Source organism: Salvelinus fontinalis, unplaced genomic scaffold (genome assembly GCF_029448725.1).
Source record: "Salvelinus fontinalis isolate EN_2023a unplaced genomic scaffold, ASM2944872v1 scaffold_0056, whole genome shotgun sequence".
Lineage (NCBI taxonomy): Eukaryota > Metazoa > Chordata > Actinopteri > Salmoniformes > Salmonidae > Salvelinus > Salvelinus fontinalis.
This window is the reverse complement of record NW_026600265.1, coordinates 103196-120600: the sequence shown is the minus strand read 5'-3', so window position 1 is coordinate 120600 and position 17405 is coordinate 103196. Positions and strand designations below refer to the sequence as shown.

The 17405-nt window shown below is 45.1% G+C and overlaps 1 protein-coding gene across 2 annotated transcripts in view; it reads left to right on the top strand.

Annotated features, from left to right (window-relative positions):
• LOC129842599 (pre-mRNA 3'-end-processing factor FIP1-like) overlaps positions 1-4727 on the top strand; it is a 40700-nt gene extending 35973 nt beyond the window's left edge. For both annotated transcript variants that reach the window (XM_055911228.1, XM_055911227.1), the window contains exons 18-19: positions 3825-4106; positions 4293-4727. In XM_055911228.1, the coding sequence (XP_055767203.1) occupies positions 3825-4106; positions 4293-4434 (424 nt within the window). In that variant the 3' untranslated portion in view covers positions 4435-4727. The remainder of the gene's footprint in view (positions 1-3824; positions 4107-4292) is intronic.
• The last annotated feature ends 12678 nt before the right edge of the window (positions 4728-17405 follow it).

Here is a 17405-nt window from a genome sequence, read left to right as displayed (position 1 = left end):
CGGCGACGACAGCGGGTTAGCCGAGGACGACGCGGCGACGACAGCGGGTTAGCCGAGGACGACGCGGCGACGACAGCGGGTTAGCCGAGGACGACGCGGCGACGACAGCGGGTTAGCCGAGGACGACGCGGCGACGACAGCGGGTTAGCCGAGGACGACGCGGCGACGACAGCGGGTTAGCCGAGGACGACGCGGCGACGACAGCGGGTTAGCCGAGGACGACGCGGCGACGACAGCGGGTTAGCCGAGGACGACGCGGCGACGACAGCGGGTTAGCCGAGGACGACGCGGCGACGACAGCGGGTTAGCCGAGGACGACGCGGCGACGACAGCGGCGACAGTGTTCTCCTAACAGTATTTCTTCCCCCACTGTCCCCGTACCGGGCTCGGACCAGTGGTCCTCTGCCCGCTAACACAAGTGACCGCATTCCTTGGCAACGCACAAACCAGTTGAGCTATAGAAACATATTGAGTACGATAGCTAGCTATGGAGTGCGCTTACAGCACACTCTTAACGGGCAGGTAGCCTAGTGGTTATAGCGTTGGTTAGTAACCCAAAGGTTGCTAGATCTAATCCCCGAGCTGACAAGGTATAAATCTGTCGTCCTGCCCCTGAACAAGGCAGTTAACCCACTGTTCTCAGGCCGTCATTGTAAATAAGAATTTGTTCTTAACTGACTTGCCTAGTTAAATAAAGGTTAAATAAAAATTAACTCTGTTACTAGGGCCCTATAAAATCTGGAGACCGCGGACGGGATCGCAGAATCCAGACAAAAACTAAATGTATTGAACATTTAATTAATTTGCTCCAAGTTTATCATAAGACGTTAGCAGAGTGCCATCAGTGATTCCTATTCCCACCAGCTTTCTGAAGAGGCAACGAGGAATGTGTGGTTTGCACTCAGCTACCCCTTCATGTAGCCGTTAGCCACGATGCTAATTAAAAATCTTCTGGTAGGTGCAACGTTTTCCGTAAAAAATAAATAAATAAAAAACTCAATTAAATGTTAACTACAAAGTAGCCTATGCTTTATCCAGGCTGAATGACATCAGGATTATTTTCATTGTCGTGATTTGCACAGGTAGCATGCACAAAGCCAACCTAACTAACCAAGAAACAACCAAACTAACCAAGAAACAACTTCATCAGATGACAGTCTTATAACATGTTATACAATAAATCTATGTTTTGTTCGAAAAATGTGCATATTTGAGGTATAAATCAGTTTTACATTGCAGCTACCATCACAGCTACCGTCAGAAATAGAACCGAAGCAGCCAGAGTAATTACAGACACCAACGTCAAATACCTAAATACTCATCATAAAACATTTCTGAAAAATCGATGGTGTACAGCAAATGAAAGACAAACATCTTGTGAATCCAGCCAATATTTCCGATTTTTTTAAGTGTTTTACAGCGAAAACACAATATAGCATTATATTAGCTTACTACAATAGCCTACCACACTACACTACCACACTAGCGATAGCAATAGGCACGTTAGCGATAGGGAATAAACCAGCAAAAGATATTAATTTTCACTAACCTTCATAAACCTTCATCAGATGACAGTCCTATAACATCAGGTTATACATACACTTATGTTTTGTTTGAAAATGTGCATATTTAGAGCTGAAATCAGTGGTTATACATTGTGCTAACGTAGCATCTTTTTCCCAGAATGTGCGGATATTTTTATGACACTCAACTATTCTGTTCACTCTAACTATTCATAAACGTTACTAGAAAATACATGTTGTATAGGAAATGATAGATACACTAGTTCTTAATGCAATCGCCGTGTTAGAATTCTAAAAATAACTTCATTACGACATCCAGCTTAGTTATAGCGAGAGCATGTCCAAAATCTGGGCGCAAACGACTATTTCACATGTTCGATAGATATATGAAATAGCATCATAAAATGGGTCCTACTTTTGATGATCTTTCATCAGAATGTTGTACAAGGGGTCCTTTGTCCAGAACAATCGTTGTTTGGTTTTAGAATGTCCTCTTCTCCAGTCAATTAGCACAGAAAGCTAGCAAAGTAGCGCGAAGCTCTCCTTCCTGAACAAAGGCACACAACGCAACATGCCTAACGTCCCGAATAAATTTCAATAATCTAATAAAACTATATTGAAAAAACATACTTTACGATGATATTGTCACATGTATCAAATAAAATCAAAGCCGGAGATATTAGTCGTCTATAACGACAGCTTATCAGAAGGCAAAACCAGGTCCCTTCACGCGCTCTCAAGAAAACAGGAAACTGGTGACACGTCATGCTGAGAGCTTTTATTCGACCCCAGATCAAGTTATTCACTCCATTTCTTATCTCATTGCCTGTCGACATCTAGTGGAAGACGTATGAAGTGCATGTATTCTAATAAATATCAAGGGCATTTATAGGTAGGCCCTAGAACAGAGCATCGATTTCATTTTTTCCACTTCCTGTCAGGAAGTTTGCTGCCAAATTAGTTCTGTTTTACTCACAGATATAATTCAAACGGTTTTAGAAACTAGAGAGTGTTTTCTATCCAATAGTAATAATAATAATATGCATATTGTACGAGCAAGAATTGAGTACGAGGCTGTTTAAATTGGGCACGATTTTCCCCCAAAGTGAAAACAGCGCCCTCTGTCCTCAACAACGACCAACAGATTGGCTCATCTCACTGTCCAATCAGAAAAGATCTGTTTAACTTCTTATGGGCAATGCTGGACGGTAGCGTCCCACCTGGCCAACATCCGGTGAAATTGCAGAGTGTGAAATTCAAATGACAGAAATATAAAAATTTAACATTCATGTAAATACAAGTATTATACATCAAAATAAAGCTTAACTTCTTGTTAATCCAGCCGCTGTGTCTGATTTTAAAAAGGCTTTACGACGAAAGCACACCATGCGATTATCTGAGGACAGCTCCCCGCATACAAAAGCATGAAAACAGTTTTCAACCAGGCAGGTGCGACACGAAAGTCAGAAATAGCGATATAATAAATGCCTTACCTTTGAAGATCTTCTTCTGTTGGCACTCCAAAAGGTCCCAGTTACATCACAAATGGTCCTTTTGTTCGATAACGTCCTTCTTTATATCCATAAAAACTCAGTTTAGCTGTCGCGCTTCATTCAATAATCCACTCGATTTCCCTCCTTCAAAATGAAGCCCAAACGTTACCAATAAACTTATCCAAAAGAGTCAAACAACGTTTATAATCAAACCTCAGGTACCGTAATACGCAAATAAACAATACAATTTAAGACGGAGATGTTCATTACCGGAGATAAATAACAAAGAACGCACTTTCATCCACGCGCATGGAAACACGACAGCCAAAATGGGAGCCTCTTAGAAAAACTACAACTTCTTGCAAATTTTTCCAAAAACCAGCCTGAACTCTTTCTAAAGACTGTTGACATCTAGTGGAAGCCCTAGGAACTGCAATTTTTTTGGGGATAGTTTGTCCTCAGGGTTTCGCCTGCCATATCAGTTCTGTTATACTCACAGACATTATTCTAACATTTTTAGAAACTTTAGAGTGTTTTCTATCTCTATTATATGCATATCCTAGCTTCTGGGCCTGAGTAACAGGCAGTTTACTTTGGGCACGCTTTTCATCCGGACGTGAAAATACTGCCCCCTACCCAAGAGAGGTTAAACAACAACTGACAGATTGACACACCTCATCTCACTGTCCAATCAGAAAAGATCTGTTTAACAACGACCAGATTGAACAGTGAGTTGTTTCAATCAGAAAAGATGATTAGTCATGTCACTGTCCAGCGTCCAATGAGATATTCTGTCTGGTCTCCATAGTGACGAGGAGCGGTACCGCGGTTACCGGGAGTACCAGGCGGAGCGTGGCTACAGCGGCGGTGACCGTGGAGGAGGTGACCGTGGAGGGGGGGAGCGTGGAGGCGTAGACCGCGGAGGTGACCGTGGAGGTGGGGAGCGTGGCGGTGACCGTGGCAGTGGTGGTGAGCGTGGTGGTGGAGGCGGGGAGCGTCACAGAGAGAGGTCGAGCCGTGAGAAGGAGGAGAGACACAGAGAGAGAAGACACAGAGAGAAGGAGGAGGGGAGACACAAGTCATCACGCAGGTACGATTCACTCACTCACTCACTCACTCACTCACTCACTCACTCACTCACTCACTCACTCACACACACTATTTCACCTCTTTGTTGTATCAGAATCAGAACTGTCTTCCTTTTCTCCCCCTCTCTCTCTCTCTCTCTCTCTCCCTCCCTCTCCCTCATTCTCCCCCTCTCTCTCATTCTGAGCAGTAGCAGCAGGAGGAGACATGATAGTGAAGAAGGAGACGGTCACAGGAGACACAAACACAAGAAGAGCAAGAGAAGCAAGGAGGGCAAGGAACCTAGTGATGACATGGGAGGAGACCAGGAGAACCAGGACACCATGGAGTGATGAAGACAACACCCTCCTCTCCCTCCATCTTTCTCTCTCCTCTCCCTCTCATCTGTCTCTCCTTCTGTTTCCCTCTCTACGTCCCTCCATCTTTCTCTCTCTCCTCTCCCTCAGAGCACTGTTGTAGTTGATCATGCTCAGAGATTGTTGTTGTTTACCCGTTCCCTTCGTAGTCATGACGATCATAAACAACCCTCATCTTCTGTCATTTATTTTTCGTCCCTCTATTTTCTTAACCAAACACCTCGCTGAAAGATGTCAATTTGTTGAATTAAAAAACAAGCTTTTGATAACTTCTGTGTGTTGGGTGGTTTCTGTGTGTTGGGTGGTTTCTGTGTGTTGGGTGGTTTCTGTGTGTTTGGTGGTTTCTGTGTGTTGGGGGGTTTCTGTGTGTTGGGTGGTTTCTGTGTGTTGGGTGGTTTCTGTGTGTTTGGTGGTTTCTGTGTGTTGGGGGGTTTCTGTGTGAGTGGCTGGTTTCTGTGTGAGTGGCTGGTTTCTGTGTGAGTGGCTGGTTTCTGTGTGTTAGGGGGTTTCTGTGTGTTGGGGGGTTTCTGTGTGTTGGGTGGATTCTGTGTGTTGGGTGGTTTCTGTGTGTTGGGGGGTTTCTCTGTGAGGCTGGGTGGTGTCTGTGTGAGGCTGGGTGGTGTCTGTGTGAGGCTGGGTGGTGTCTGTGTGAGGCTGGGTGGTGTCTGTGTGAGGCTGGGTGGTGTCTGTGTGAGGCTGGGTGGTGTCTGTGTGAGGCTGGGTGGTGTCTGTGTGAGGCTGGGTGGTGTGTGTCTTCGCTCTTCCTTCCTCTATGACTGACGGAGGGGCAGCGGCTGATGGAAGGGTAATGAAGCAATAAGGCCCGATGAGGGTGTGGTATATGATAGAAGATTATAGAATGAGGGTGTGGTATATGATAGCAGATTATAGGATGAGGGTGTGGTATATGATAGCAGATTATAGGATGAGGGTGTGGTATATGATAGCAGATTATAGGATGAGGGTGTGGTATATGATAGCAGATTATAGGATGAGGGTGTGGTATATGATAGCAGATTATAGGATGAGGGTGTGGTATATGATAGAAGATTATAGAATGAGGGTGTGGTATATGATAGCAGATTATAGGATGAGGGTGTGGTATATGATAGCAGATTATAGGATGAGGGTGTGGTATATGATAGCAGATTATAGGATGAGGGTGTGGTATATGATAGCAGATTATAGGATGAGGGTGTGGTATATGATAGCAGATTATAGGATGAGGGTGTGGTATATGATAGCAGATTATAGGATGAGGGTGTGGTATATGATAGCAGATTATAGGCTTTGCGGCTTTTAAAGTCAACGATCCCGCGCTCCTCGGAGACTGCGTTCACGGTAAACGATGCATATGTCGGCTCAATCAGAAATGACCTCGACTTTTCTATGGTGGAATCTGTGACGCTTCAGCGATGACACGTTAAATAGAGCCCTCAATCCTGGCCAAAGGCTTTGTCCTGTTAATGTTTAGCTACACATTAAATAGAGCCCTCAATCCTGGCCAAAGGCTTTGTCCTGTTAATGTTTAGTTACACATTAAATAGAGCCCTCAATCCTGGCTAAAGGCTTTGTCCTGTTAATGTTTAGCTACAGTAAGGGATACATAGACTACATTAGAAGCCATAAATTATACATAGAGGCTACATTACAAGCCATAAGGGGTACAGTGCATTTGGAAGTATTCAGACCTGTTGACTTTTTCCACATTTTGTTACATTACGGCTTTATTCTAAAATGGATGAAAAATAAAATCCTCATCAATCTACACACAATGCCTCAGAATGACCTCACAATACCCCATAATGACATCACAATACCCCATAATGACAAAGCAAAAAAGTTAAGAAATGTAAAAAAAAATGTTAGAAAAAAAGAAACTGAAATTCCATAAGTATTCAGACCCTTTCCTCAGTACATTGCTGAAGCACCTTTGGCAGTGATTACAGCATCAAGTCTTGTTGGGTATGACGCTACAAGCTCGGCACACCTGTATTTGGGGAGTTTCTCCCATTCTTCTCTGCAGATCCTCTCAAGCTCTGTCAGGTTGTTAGACAGAGGGTCAAGATTGGGGTCAAGTCCGGGCTCTTGCTGGGCCACTCAAGGACATTCAGAGACTTGTCCCGAAGCCGCTCATGCGTTGTCTTGGCTGTGTGCTTAGGGTCGTTGTCCTGTTGGAAGGTGAACCTTCGCCCCAGTCTGAGGTCCTGAGCTCTGGAGCAGGTTTTCATCAAGGATCTCTCTGTACTTTTCTCCGTTCGTCTTTGCCTCGATCCTACACCGATGCATGTCTTGTATTCAAGATCCTAAATGGCCTGGCTCCCCCTCCACTCATCCTACACCGACGCATGTCTTGTGTTCAAGATCCTAAATGGCCTGGCTCCTCCCCCTCCACTCAATATTTTTGTTAAACAGAAAACCCAAACATATGGCAGCAGAGCCACAAGGTCTGCCATGAGAGGTGACTGTATAGTTCCCTTAAGGAAAAGCACCTTTAGTAAATCCGCTTCCCATGTCTGGAATACACTGCCATCAGACACCCATAACTGTACCACCGATCACACTTTCACAAAAAACATGAAGACACGGCTAAAGGTCAATCAGACTTGTGAACATAATCTCTAGCTGTGTATTGCCGCTTTCCATGTTGTCTGTTGTCTGTAGCTTGTGAGGTGTGGAAACACTTTGTTGCTTTTATGGATTTTGTCTTGCTGCTTTTTGTTCTATGTTGCTCTGTCTGTATGCTATGTCTTGCTTGTCCTATGTTGCTCTGTCTGTATGCTACGTCTTGCTTGTCCTATGTTGCTCTGTCTGTATGCTACGTCTTGCTTGTCCTATGTTGCTCTGCGTGTGCTCACTGCTCAATGATTGTCTGTATTGTAATTGTTTTTAATAACCTGCCCAGTGACTGCGGTTGAAACCGGCACTTTTACTGAAACGTTGATTAATGTGCAAAGTCCCTGTAAAAATAAACTAAACTGACTAGTCTCCCTGCCGCTGAAAAACATCCCCACAGCATGATGCTGCCACCACCATGCTTCACCGTAGGGATGGTGCTAGGTTTCCTCCAGATGTGACGCTTGGCATTCAGGCCAAAGAGTTCAATCTTGGTTTCATCAGACCAGAGAATATTGTTTCTCATGGTCAGAGTCCTTTAGGTGCCTTTTTGCAAACTCCAAGCGGGCTGTCATGTGCTTTTTACTGAGGAGTGGCTTCCGACGGGCCACTACCATAAAGGCCTGATTGGTGGAGTCCTTCTGGAAGGTTCTCCCATCTCCACAGAGGAACTCTGGGGCTCTGTCAGAGAATTCTTCCATTTCAGAATGATGGAGGCTACTGTGTTCTTGTTCTTGGGGTATTGACCATGCTGGAGGTATGTTACTGTACTCTACAGTCTACTATCAGGGTAGTGACCATGCTGGAGGTGTTACTGTACTCTACAGTCTACTATCAGGGTAGTGACCATGCTGGAGGTGTTACTGTACTCTACAGTCTACTATCAGGGTAGTGACCATGCTGGAGGTGTTACTGTACTCTACAGTCTACTATCAGGGTAGTGACCATGCTGGAGGTGTTACTGTACTCTACAGTCTACTATCAGGGTAGTGACCATGCTGGAGGTGTGTTACTGTACTCTACAGTCTACTATCAGGGTAGTGACCATGCTGGAGGTGTTACTGTACTCTACAGTCTACTATCAGGGTAGTGACCATGCTGGAGGTATGTTACTGTACTCTACAGTCTACTATCAGGGTAGTGACCATGCTGGAGGTATGTTACTGTACTCTACAGTCTACTATCAGGGTAGTGACCATGCTGGAGGTGTTACTGTACTCTACAGTCTACTATCAGGGTAGTGACCATGCTGGAGGTGTGTTACTCTACTCTACAGTCTACTATCAGGGTAGTGACCATGCTGGAGGTGTTACTGTACTCTACAGTCTACTATCAGGGTATTGACCATGCTGGAGGTGTTACTGTACTCTACAGTATACTATCAGGGTAGTGACCATGCTGGAGGTGTTACTGTACTCTACAGTCTACTATCAGGGTAGTGACCATGCTGGAGGTGTGTTACTCTACAGTCTACTATCAGGGTAGTGACCATGCTGGAGGTGTTACTGTACTCTACAGTCTACTATCAGGGTAGTGACCATGCTGGAGGTGTGTTACTGTACTCTACAGCCTACTATCAGGGTAGTGACCATGCTGGAGGTGTGTTACTGTACTCTACAGTCTACTATCAGGGTAGTGACCATGCTGGAGGTGTTACTGTACTCTACAGTCTACTATCAGGGAAGTGACCATGCTGGAGGTGTTACTGTACTCTACAGTCTACTATCAGGGTAGTGACCATGCTGGAGGTGTGTTACTGTACTCTACAGTCTACTATCAGGGTAGTGACCATGCTGGAGGTGTGTTACTGTACTCTACAGTCTACTATCAGGGTAGTGACCATGCTGGAGGTGTGTTACTGTACTCTACAGTCTACTATCAGGGTAGTGACCATGCTGGCGGTATGTTACTGTACTCTACAGTCTACTATCAGGGTAGTGACCATGCTGGAGGTATGTTACTGTACTCTACAGTCTACTATCAGGGTAGTGACCATGCTGGAGGTGTGTTACTGTACTCTACAGTCTACTATCAGGGTAGTGACCATGCTGGAGGTGTTACTGTACTCTACAGTCTACTATCAGGGTAGTGACCATGCTGGAGGTGTGTTACTCTACAGTCTACTATCAGGGTAGTGACCATGCTGAAAGTGTTACTGTACTCTACAGTCTACTATCAGGGTAGTGACCATGCTGGAGGTATGTTACTGTACTCTACAGTCTACTATCAGGGTAGTGACCATGCTGGAGGTGTTACTGTACTCTACAGTCTACTATCAGGGTAGTGACCATGCTGGAGGTGTGTTACTGTACTCTACAGTCTACTATCAGGGTAGTGACCATGCTGGAGGTGTTACTGTACTCTACAGTCTACTATCAGGGTAGTGACCATGCTGGAGGTGTGTTACTGTACTCTACAGTCTACTATCAGGGTAGTGACAATGCTGGAGGTGTGTTACTGTACTCTACAGTCTACTATCAGGGTAGTGACCATGCTGGAGCTGTTACTGTACTCTACAGTCTACTATCAGGGTAGTGACCATGCTGGAGGTATGTTACTGTACTCTACAGTCTACTATCAGGGTAGTGACCATGCTGGAGGTGTGTTACTGTACTCTACAGTCTACTATCAGGGTAGTGACCATGCTGGAGGTGTTACTGTACTCTACAGTCTACTATCAGGGTAGTGACCATGCTGGAGGTGTGTTACTCTACAGTCTACTATCAGGGTAGTGACCATGCTGGAGGTGTTACTGTACTCTACAGTCTACTATCAGGGTAGTGACCATGCTGGAGGTGTGTTACTCTACAGTCTACTATCAGGGTAGTGACCATGCTGGAGGTGTGTTACTGTACTCTACAGTCTACTATCAGGGTAGTGACCATGCTGCAGGTGTGTTACTGTACTCTACTATCAGGGTAGTGACCATGCTGGAGGTGTTACTGTACTCTACAGTCTACTATCAGGGTAGTGACCATGCTGCAGTTGTGTTACTGTACTCTACTATCAGGGTAGTGACCATGCTGGAGGTGTTACTGTACTCTACAGTCTACTATCAGGGTAGTGACCATGCTGGAGGTGTTACTGTACTCTACAGTCTACTATCAGGGTAGTGACCATGCTGGAGGTGTTACTGTACTCTACAGTCTACTATCAGGGTAGTGACCATGCTGGAGGTGTGTTACTGTACTCTACAGTCTACTATCAGGGTAGTGACCATGCTGGAGGTGTTACTGTACTCTACAGTCTACTATCAGGGTAGTGACCATGCTGGAGGTGTTACTGTACTCTACAGTCTACTATCAGGGTAGTGACCATGCTGGAGGTGTTACTGTACTCTACAGTCTACTATCAGGGTAGTGATCATGCTGGAGGTGTTACTGTACTCTACAGTCTACTATCAGGGTAGTGACCATGCTGGAGGTATGTTACTGTACTCTACAGCCTACTATCAGGGTAGTGACCATGCTGGAGGTGTGTTACTGTACTCTACAGCCTACTATCAGGGTAGTGACCATGCTGGAGGTGTTACTGTACTCTACAGTCTACTATCAGGGTAGTGACCATGCTGGAGGTGTGTTACTGTACTCTACAGTCTACTATCAGGGTAGTGACCATGCTGGAGGTGTTACTGTACTCTACAGTCTACTATCAGGGTAGTGACCATGCTGGAGGTGTTACTGTACTCTACAGTCTACTATCAGGGTAGTGACCATGTTGGAGGTATGTTACTGTACTCTACAGTCTACTATCAGGGTAGTGACCATGCTGGAGGTGTGTTACTGTACTCTACAGTCTACTATCAGGGTAGTGACCATATGGGGGTGTGTTACTGTACTCTACAGTCTACTATCAGGGTAGTGACCATGCTGGAGGTGTGTTACTGTACTCTACAGTCTACTATCAGGGTAGTGACCATGCTGGAGGTGTTACTGTACTCTACAGTCTACTATCAGGGTAGTGACCATGCTGGAGGTGTGTTACTGTACTCTACAGTCTACTATCAGGGTAGTGACCATGCTGGAGGTGTTACTGTACTCTACAGCTTACTATCAGGGTAGTGACCATGCTGGAGGTGTGTTACTGTACTCTACAGTCTACTCTCAGGGTAGTGACCATGCTGGAGGTGTGTTACTGTACTCTACAGTCTACTATCAGGGTAGTGACCATGCTGGAGGTGTGTTACTGTACTCTACAGTCTACTATCAGGGTAGTGACCATGCTGGAGGTGTTACTGTACTCTACAGTCTACTATCAGGGTAGTGACCATGCTGGAGGTGTGTTACTCTACAGTCTACTATCAGGGTAGTGACCATGCTGGAGGTGTGTTACTGTACTCTACAGTCTACTATCAGGGTAGTGACCATGCTGGAGGTGTGTTACTGTACTCTACAGTCTACTATCAGGGTAGTGACCATGCTGGAGGTGTTACTGTACTCTACAGTCTACTATCAGGGTAGTGACCATGCTGGAGGTGTTACTGTACTCTACAGTCTACTATCAGGGTAGTGACCATGCTGGAGGTGTGTTACTGTACTCTACAGTGTACTATCAGGGTAGTGACCATGCTGGAGGTGTGTTACTGTACTCTACAGTCTACTATCAGGGTAGTGACCATGCTGGAGGTGTTACTGTACTCTACAGTCTACTATCAGGGTAGTGACCATGCTGGAGGTGTGTTACTGTACTCTACAGTCTACTATCAGGGTAGTGACCATGCTGGAGGTATGTTACTGTACTCTACAGTCTACTATCAGGGTAGTGACCATGCTGGAGGTATGTTACTGTACTCTACAGTCTACTATCAGGGTAGTGACCATGCTGGAGGTGTGTTACTGTACTCTACAGTCTACTATCAGGGTAGTGACCATGCTGGAGGTGTGTTACTGTACTCTACAGTCTACTATCAGGGTAGTGACCATGCTGGAGGTATGTTACTGTACTCTACAGTCTACTATCAGGGTAGTGACCATGCAGGAGGTGTTACTGTACTCTACAGTCTACTATCAGGGTAGTGACCATGCTGGAGGTACGTTACTGTACTCTACAGTCTACTATCAGGGTAGTGACCATGCTGGAGGTGTTACTGTACTCTACAGTCTACTATCAGGGTAGTGACCACGCTGGAGGTGTGTTACTGTACTCTACAGTCTACTATCAGGGTAGTGACCATGCTGGAGGTGTTACTGTACTCTACAGTCTACTATCAGGGTAGTGACCACGCTGGAGGTGTTACTGTACTCTACAGTCTACTATCAGGGTAGTGACCATGCTGGAGGTGTGTTACTGTACTCTACAGTCTACTATCAGGGTAGTGACCATGCTGGAGGTGTTACTGTATTCTACAGTCTACTATCAGGGTAGTGACCATGCTGGAGGTGTTACTATACTCTACAGTCTACTATCAGGGTAGTGACTATGCTGGAGGTATTACTGTACTCTACGGTCTACTATCAGGGTAGTGACCATGCTGGAGGTGTTTTACTCTACAGTCTACTATCAGGGTAGTGACCATGCTGGAGGTGTTACTATACTCTACAGTCTACTATCAGGGTAGTGACCATGCTGGAGGTGTTACTGTACTCTACAGTCTACTATCAGGGTAGTGACAATGCTGGAGGTGTGTTACTGTACTCTACAGTCTACTATCAGGGTAGTGACCATGCTGGAGCTGTTACTGTACTCTACAGTCTACTATCAGGGTAGTGACCATGCTGGAGGTATGTTACTGTACTCTACAGTCTACTATCAGGGTAGTGACCATGCTGGAGGTGTGTTACTGTACTCTACAGTCTACTATCAGGGTAGTGACCATGCTGGAGGTGTTACTGTACTCTACAGTCTACTATCAGGGTAGTGACCATGCTGGAGGTGTGTTACTCTACAGTCTACTATCAGGGTAGTGACCATGCTGGAGGTGTTACTGTACTCTACAGTCTACTATCAGGGTAGTGACCATGCTGGAGGTGTGTTACTCTACAGTCTACTATCAGGGTAGTGACCATGCTGGAGGTGTGTTACTGTACTCTACAGTCTACTATCAGGGTAGTGACCATGCTGCAGGTGTGTTACTGTACTCTACTATCAGGGTAGTGACCATGCTGGAGGTGTTACTGTACTCTACAGTCTACTATCAGGGTAGTGACCATGCTGCAGTTGTGTTACTGTACTCTACTATCAGGGTAGTGACCATGCTGGAGGTGTTACTGTACTCTACAGTCTACTATCAGGGTAGTGACCATGCTGGAGGTGTTACTGTACTCTACAGTCTACTATCAGGGTAGTGACCATGCTGGAGGTGTTACTGTACTCTACAGTCTACTATCAGGGTAGTGACCATGCTGGAGGTGTGTTACTGTACTCTACAGTCTACTATCAGGGTAGTGACCATGCTGGAGGTGTTACTGTACTCTACAGTCTACTATCAGGGTAGTGACCATGCTGGAGGTGTTACTGTACTCTACAGTCTACTATCAGGGTAGTGACCATGCTGGAGGTGTTACTGTACTCTACAGTCTACTATCAGGGTAGTGATCATGCTGGAGGTGTTACTGTACTCTACAGTCTACTATCAGGGTAGTGACCATGCTGGAGGTATGTTACTGTACTCTACAGCCTACTATCAGGGTAGTGACCATGCTGGAGGTGTGTTACTGTACTCTACAGCCTACTATCAGGGTAGTGACCATGCTGGAGGTGTTACTGTACTCTACAGTCTACTATCAGGGTAGTGACCATGCTGGAGGTGTGTTACTGTACTCTACAGTCTACTATCAGGGTAGTGACCATGCTGGAGGTGTTACTGTACTCTACAGTCTACTATCAGGGTAGTGACCATGCTGGAGGTGTTACTGTACTCTACAGTCTACTATCAGGGTAGTGACCATGTTGGAGGTATGTTACTGTACTCTACAGTCTACTATCAGGGAAGTGACCATGCTGGAGGTGTGTTACTGTACTCTACAGTCTACTATCAGGGTAGTGACCATATGGGGGTGTGTTACTGTACTCTACAGTCTACTATCAGGGTAGTGACCATGCTGGAGGTGTGTTACTGTACTCTACAGTCTACTATCAGGGTAGTGACCATGCTGGAGGTGTTACTGTACTCTACAGTCTACTATCAGGGTAGTGACCATGCTGGAGGTGTGTTACTGTACTCTACAGTCTACTATCAGGGTAGTGACCATGCTGGAGGTGTTACTGTACTCTACAGCTTACTATCAGGGTAGTGACCATGCTGGAGGTGTGTTACTGTACTCTACAGTCTACTCTCAGGGTAGTGACCATGCTGGAGGTGTGTTACTGTACTCTACAGTCTACTATCAGGGTAGTGACCATGCTGGAGGTGTGTTACTGTACTCTACAGTCTACTATCAGGGTAGTGACCATGCTGGAGGTGTTACTGTACTCTACAGTCTACTATCAGGGTAGTGACCATGCTGGAGGTGTGTTACTCTACAGTCTACTATCAGGGTAGTGACCATGCTGGAGGTGTGTTACTGTACTCTACAGTCTACTATCAGGGTAGTGACCATGCTGGAGGTGTGTTACTGTACTCTACAGTCTACTATCAGGGTAGTGACCATGCTGGAGGTGTTACTGTACTCTACAGTCTACTATCAGGGTAGTGACCATGCTGGAGGTGTTACTGTACTCTACAGTCTACTATCAGGGTAGTGACCATGCTGGAGGTGTGTTACTGTACTCTACAGTGTACTATCAGGGTAGTGACCATGCTGGAGGTGTGTTACTGTACTCTACAGTCTACTATCAGGGTAGTGACCATGCTGGAGGTGTTACTGTACTCTACAGTCTACTATCAGGGTAGTGACCATGCTGGAGGTGTGTTACTGTACTCTACAGTCTACTATCAGGGTAGTGACCATGCTGGAGGTATGTTACTGTACTCTACAGTCTACTATCAGGGTAGTGACCATGCTGGAGGTATGTTACTGTACTCTACAGTCTACTATCAGGGTAGTGACCATGCTGGAGGTGTGTTACTGTACTCTACAGTCTACTATCAGGGTAGTGACCATGCTGGAGGTGTGTTACTGTACTCTACAGTCTACTATCAGGGTAGTGACCATGCTGGAGGTATGTTACTGTACTCTACAGTCTACTATCAGGGTAGTGACCATGCAGGAGGTGTTACTGTACTCTACAGTCTACTATCAGGGTAGTGACCATGCTGGAGGTACGTTACTGTACTCTACAGTCTACTATCAGGGTAGTGACCATGCTGGAGGTGTTACTGTACTCTACAGTCTACTATCAGGGTAGTGACCACGCTGGAGGTGTGTTACTGTACTCTACAGTCTACTATCAGGGTAGTGACCATGCTGGAGGTGTTACTGTACTCTACAGTCTACTATCAGGGTAGTGACCACGCTGGAGGTGTTACTGTACTCTACAGTCTACTATCAGGGTAGTGACCATGCTGGAGGTGTGTTACTGTACTCTACAGTCTACTATCAGGGTAGTGACCATGCTGGAGGTGTTACTGTATTCTACAGTCTACTATCAGGGTAGTGACCATGCTGGAGGTGTTACTATACTCTACAGTCTACTATCAGGGTAGTGACTATGCTGGAGGTATTACTGTACTCTACGGTCTACTATCAGGGTAGTGACCATGCTGGAGGTGTTTTACTCTACAGTCTACTATCAGGGTAGTGACCATGCTGGAGGTGTTACTATACTCTACAGTCTACTATCAGGGTAGTGACCATGCTGGAGGTGTTACTGTACTCTACAGTCTACTATCAGGGTAGTGACCATGCTGGAGGTGTGTTACTGTACTCTACAGTCTACTATCAGGGTAGTGACCATGCTGGAGGTGTGTTACTGTACTCTACAGTCTACTATCAGGGTAGTGACCATGCTGGAGGTGTTACTATACTCTACAGTCTACTATCAGGGAGCCAGACTGCTCATGCTCCTCTAACCTGTGAGAACATCCTGAAACCTCTAGAGATGATCCGGTGAGCATCTACACTGTCTAGTTCACTATATTATCTATAGCGATCTGTTGGTCTGTTGTTCGGTCAGTCCGTCACTGTGTGTGTGTCTGTCTATATTAATTCCTAGTCTGCCTGTCTATATTAATTCCTAGTCTGTCTGTCTATATTAATTCCTAGTCTGTCTGTCTATATTAATTCCTAGTCTGCCTGTCTATATTAATTCCTAGTCTGCCTGTCTATATTAATTCCTAGTCTGCCTGTCTATATTCATTCCTAGTCTGCCTGTCTATATTCATTCCTAGTCTGCCTGTCTATTAATTCCTAGTCTGTCTATATTAATTCCTAGTCTGCCTGTCTATATTAATTCCTAGTCTGCCTGTCTATTAATTCCTAGTCTGCCTGTCTATATTAATTCCTAGGCTGTGTGTCTGTCTATATTAATTCCTAGTCTGCCTGTCTATATTAATTCCTAGTCTGTCTGTCTATATTAATTCCTAGGCTGTGTGTCTGTCTATATTAATTCCTAGTCTGCCTGTCTATATTAATTCCTAGTCTGCCTGTCTATATTAATTCCTAGTCTGCCTGTCTATATTAATTCCTAGTCTGCCTGTCTATTAATTCCTATTCTGCCTGTCTATATTAATTCCTAGTCTGTCTGTCTATATTAATTCCTAGTCTGCCTGTCTATATTAATTCCTAGTCTGCCTGTCTATATTAATTCCTAGTCTGCCTGTCTATATTAATTCCTAGGCTGTCTGTCTATTAATTCCTAGGCTGTCTGTCTATATTAATTCCTAGGCTGTCTGTCTATTAATTCCTAGTCTGCCTGTCTATATTAATTCCCAGTCTGTCTATCTATATTAATTCCCAGTCTGTCTGTATAGAGCTCTGTCCAGAATTCTCTGCACAACTGGCCTGCCATGCAGACTATTACAGGGACCTGTTGGTCTTTATGCTGATACAGTCCCAGTGATGATGAAGATCACAGATGATCTCATTGAGAAGGTGGATGTTGGTAATGTTCAGTTGGGAATCTGGTAGACTGGATTACTGTAAAAGTACTATGAGACATTTTTAAAGGGGCCTATAGAATAACGATCTTTTAAAGTAATGACTCGGGACGTCGGTTATAAGATTATAGCGTATTTTAATAATACTTCACGTTACACTTGACCACTTTAGATTCTATAAAACAATAAAAAAAAGTTGCTAGCGAAAGCCAGGTTTATCACTCGTCACTTGCTCATAAGTGGAGCATTTTTGTTCTCACGTCCACTTCCTGTCGCAAAGCATTCTGGTAATTGCAGTCAAAGACGCAATATGCAGAAATAGCTCCATCATTACATGGCTGCTAAATTTCAGATG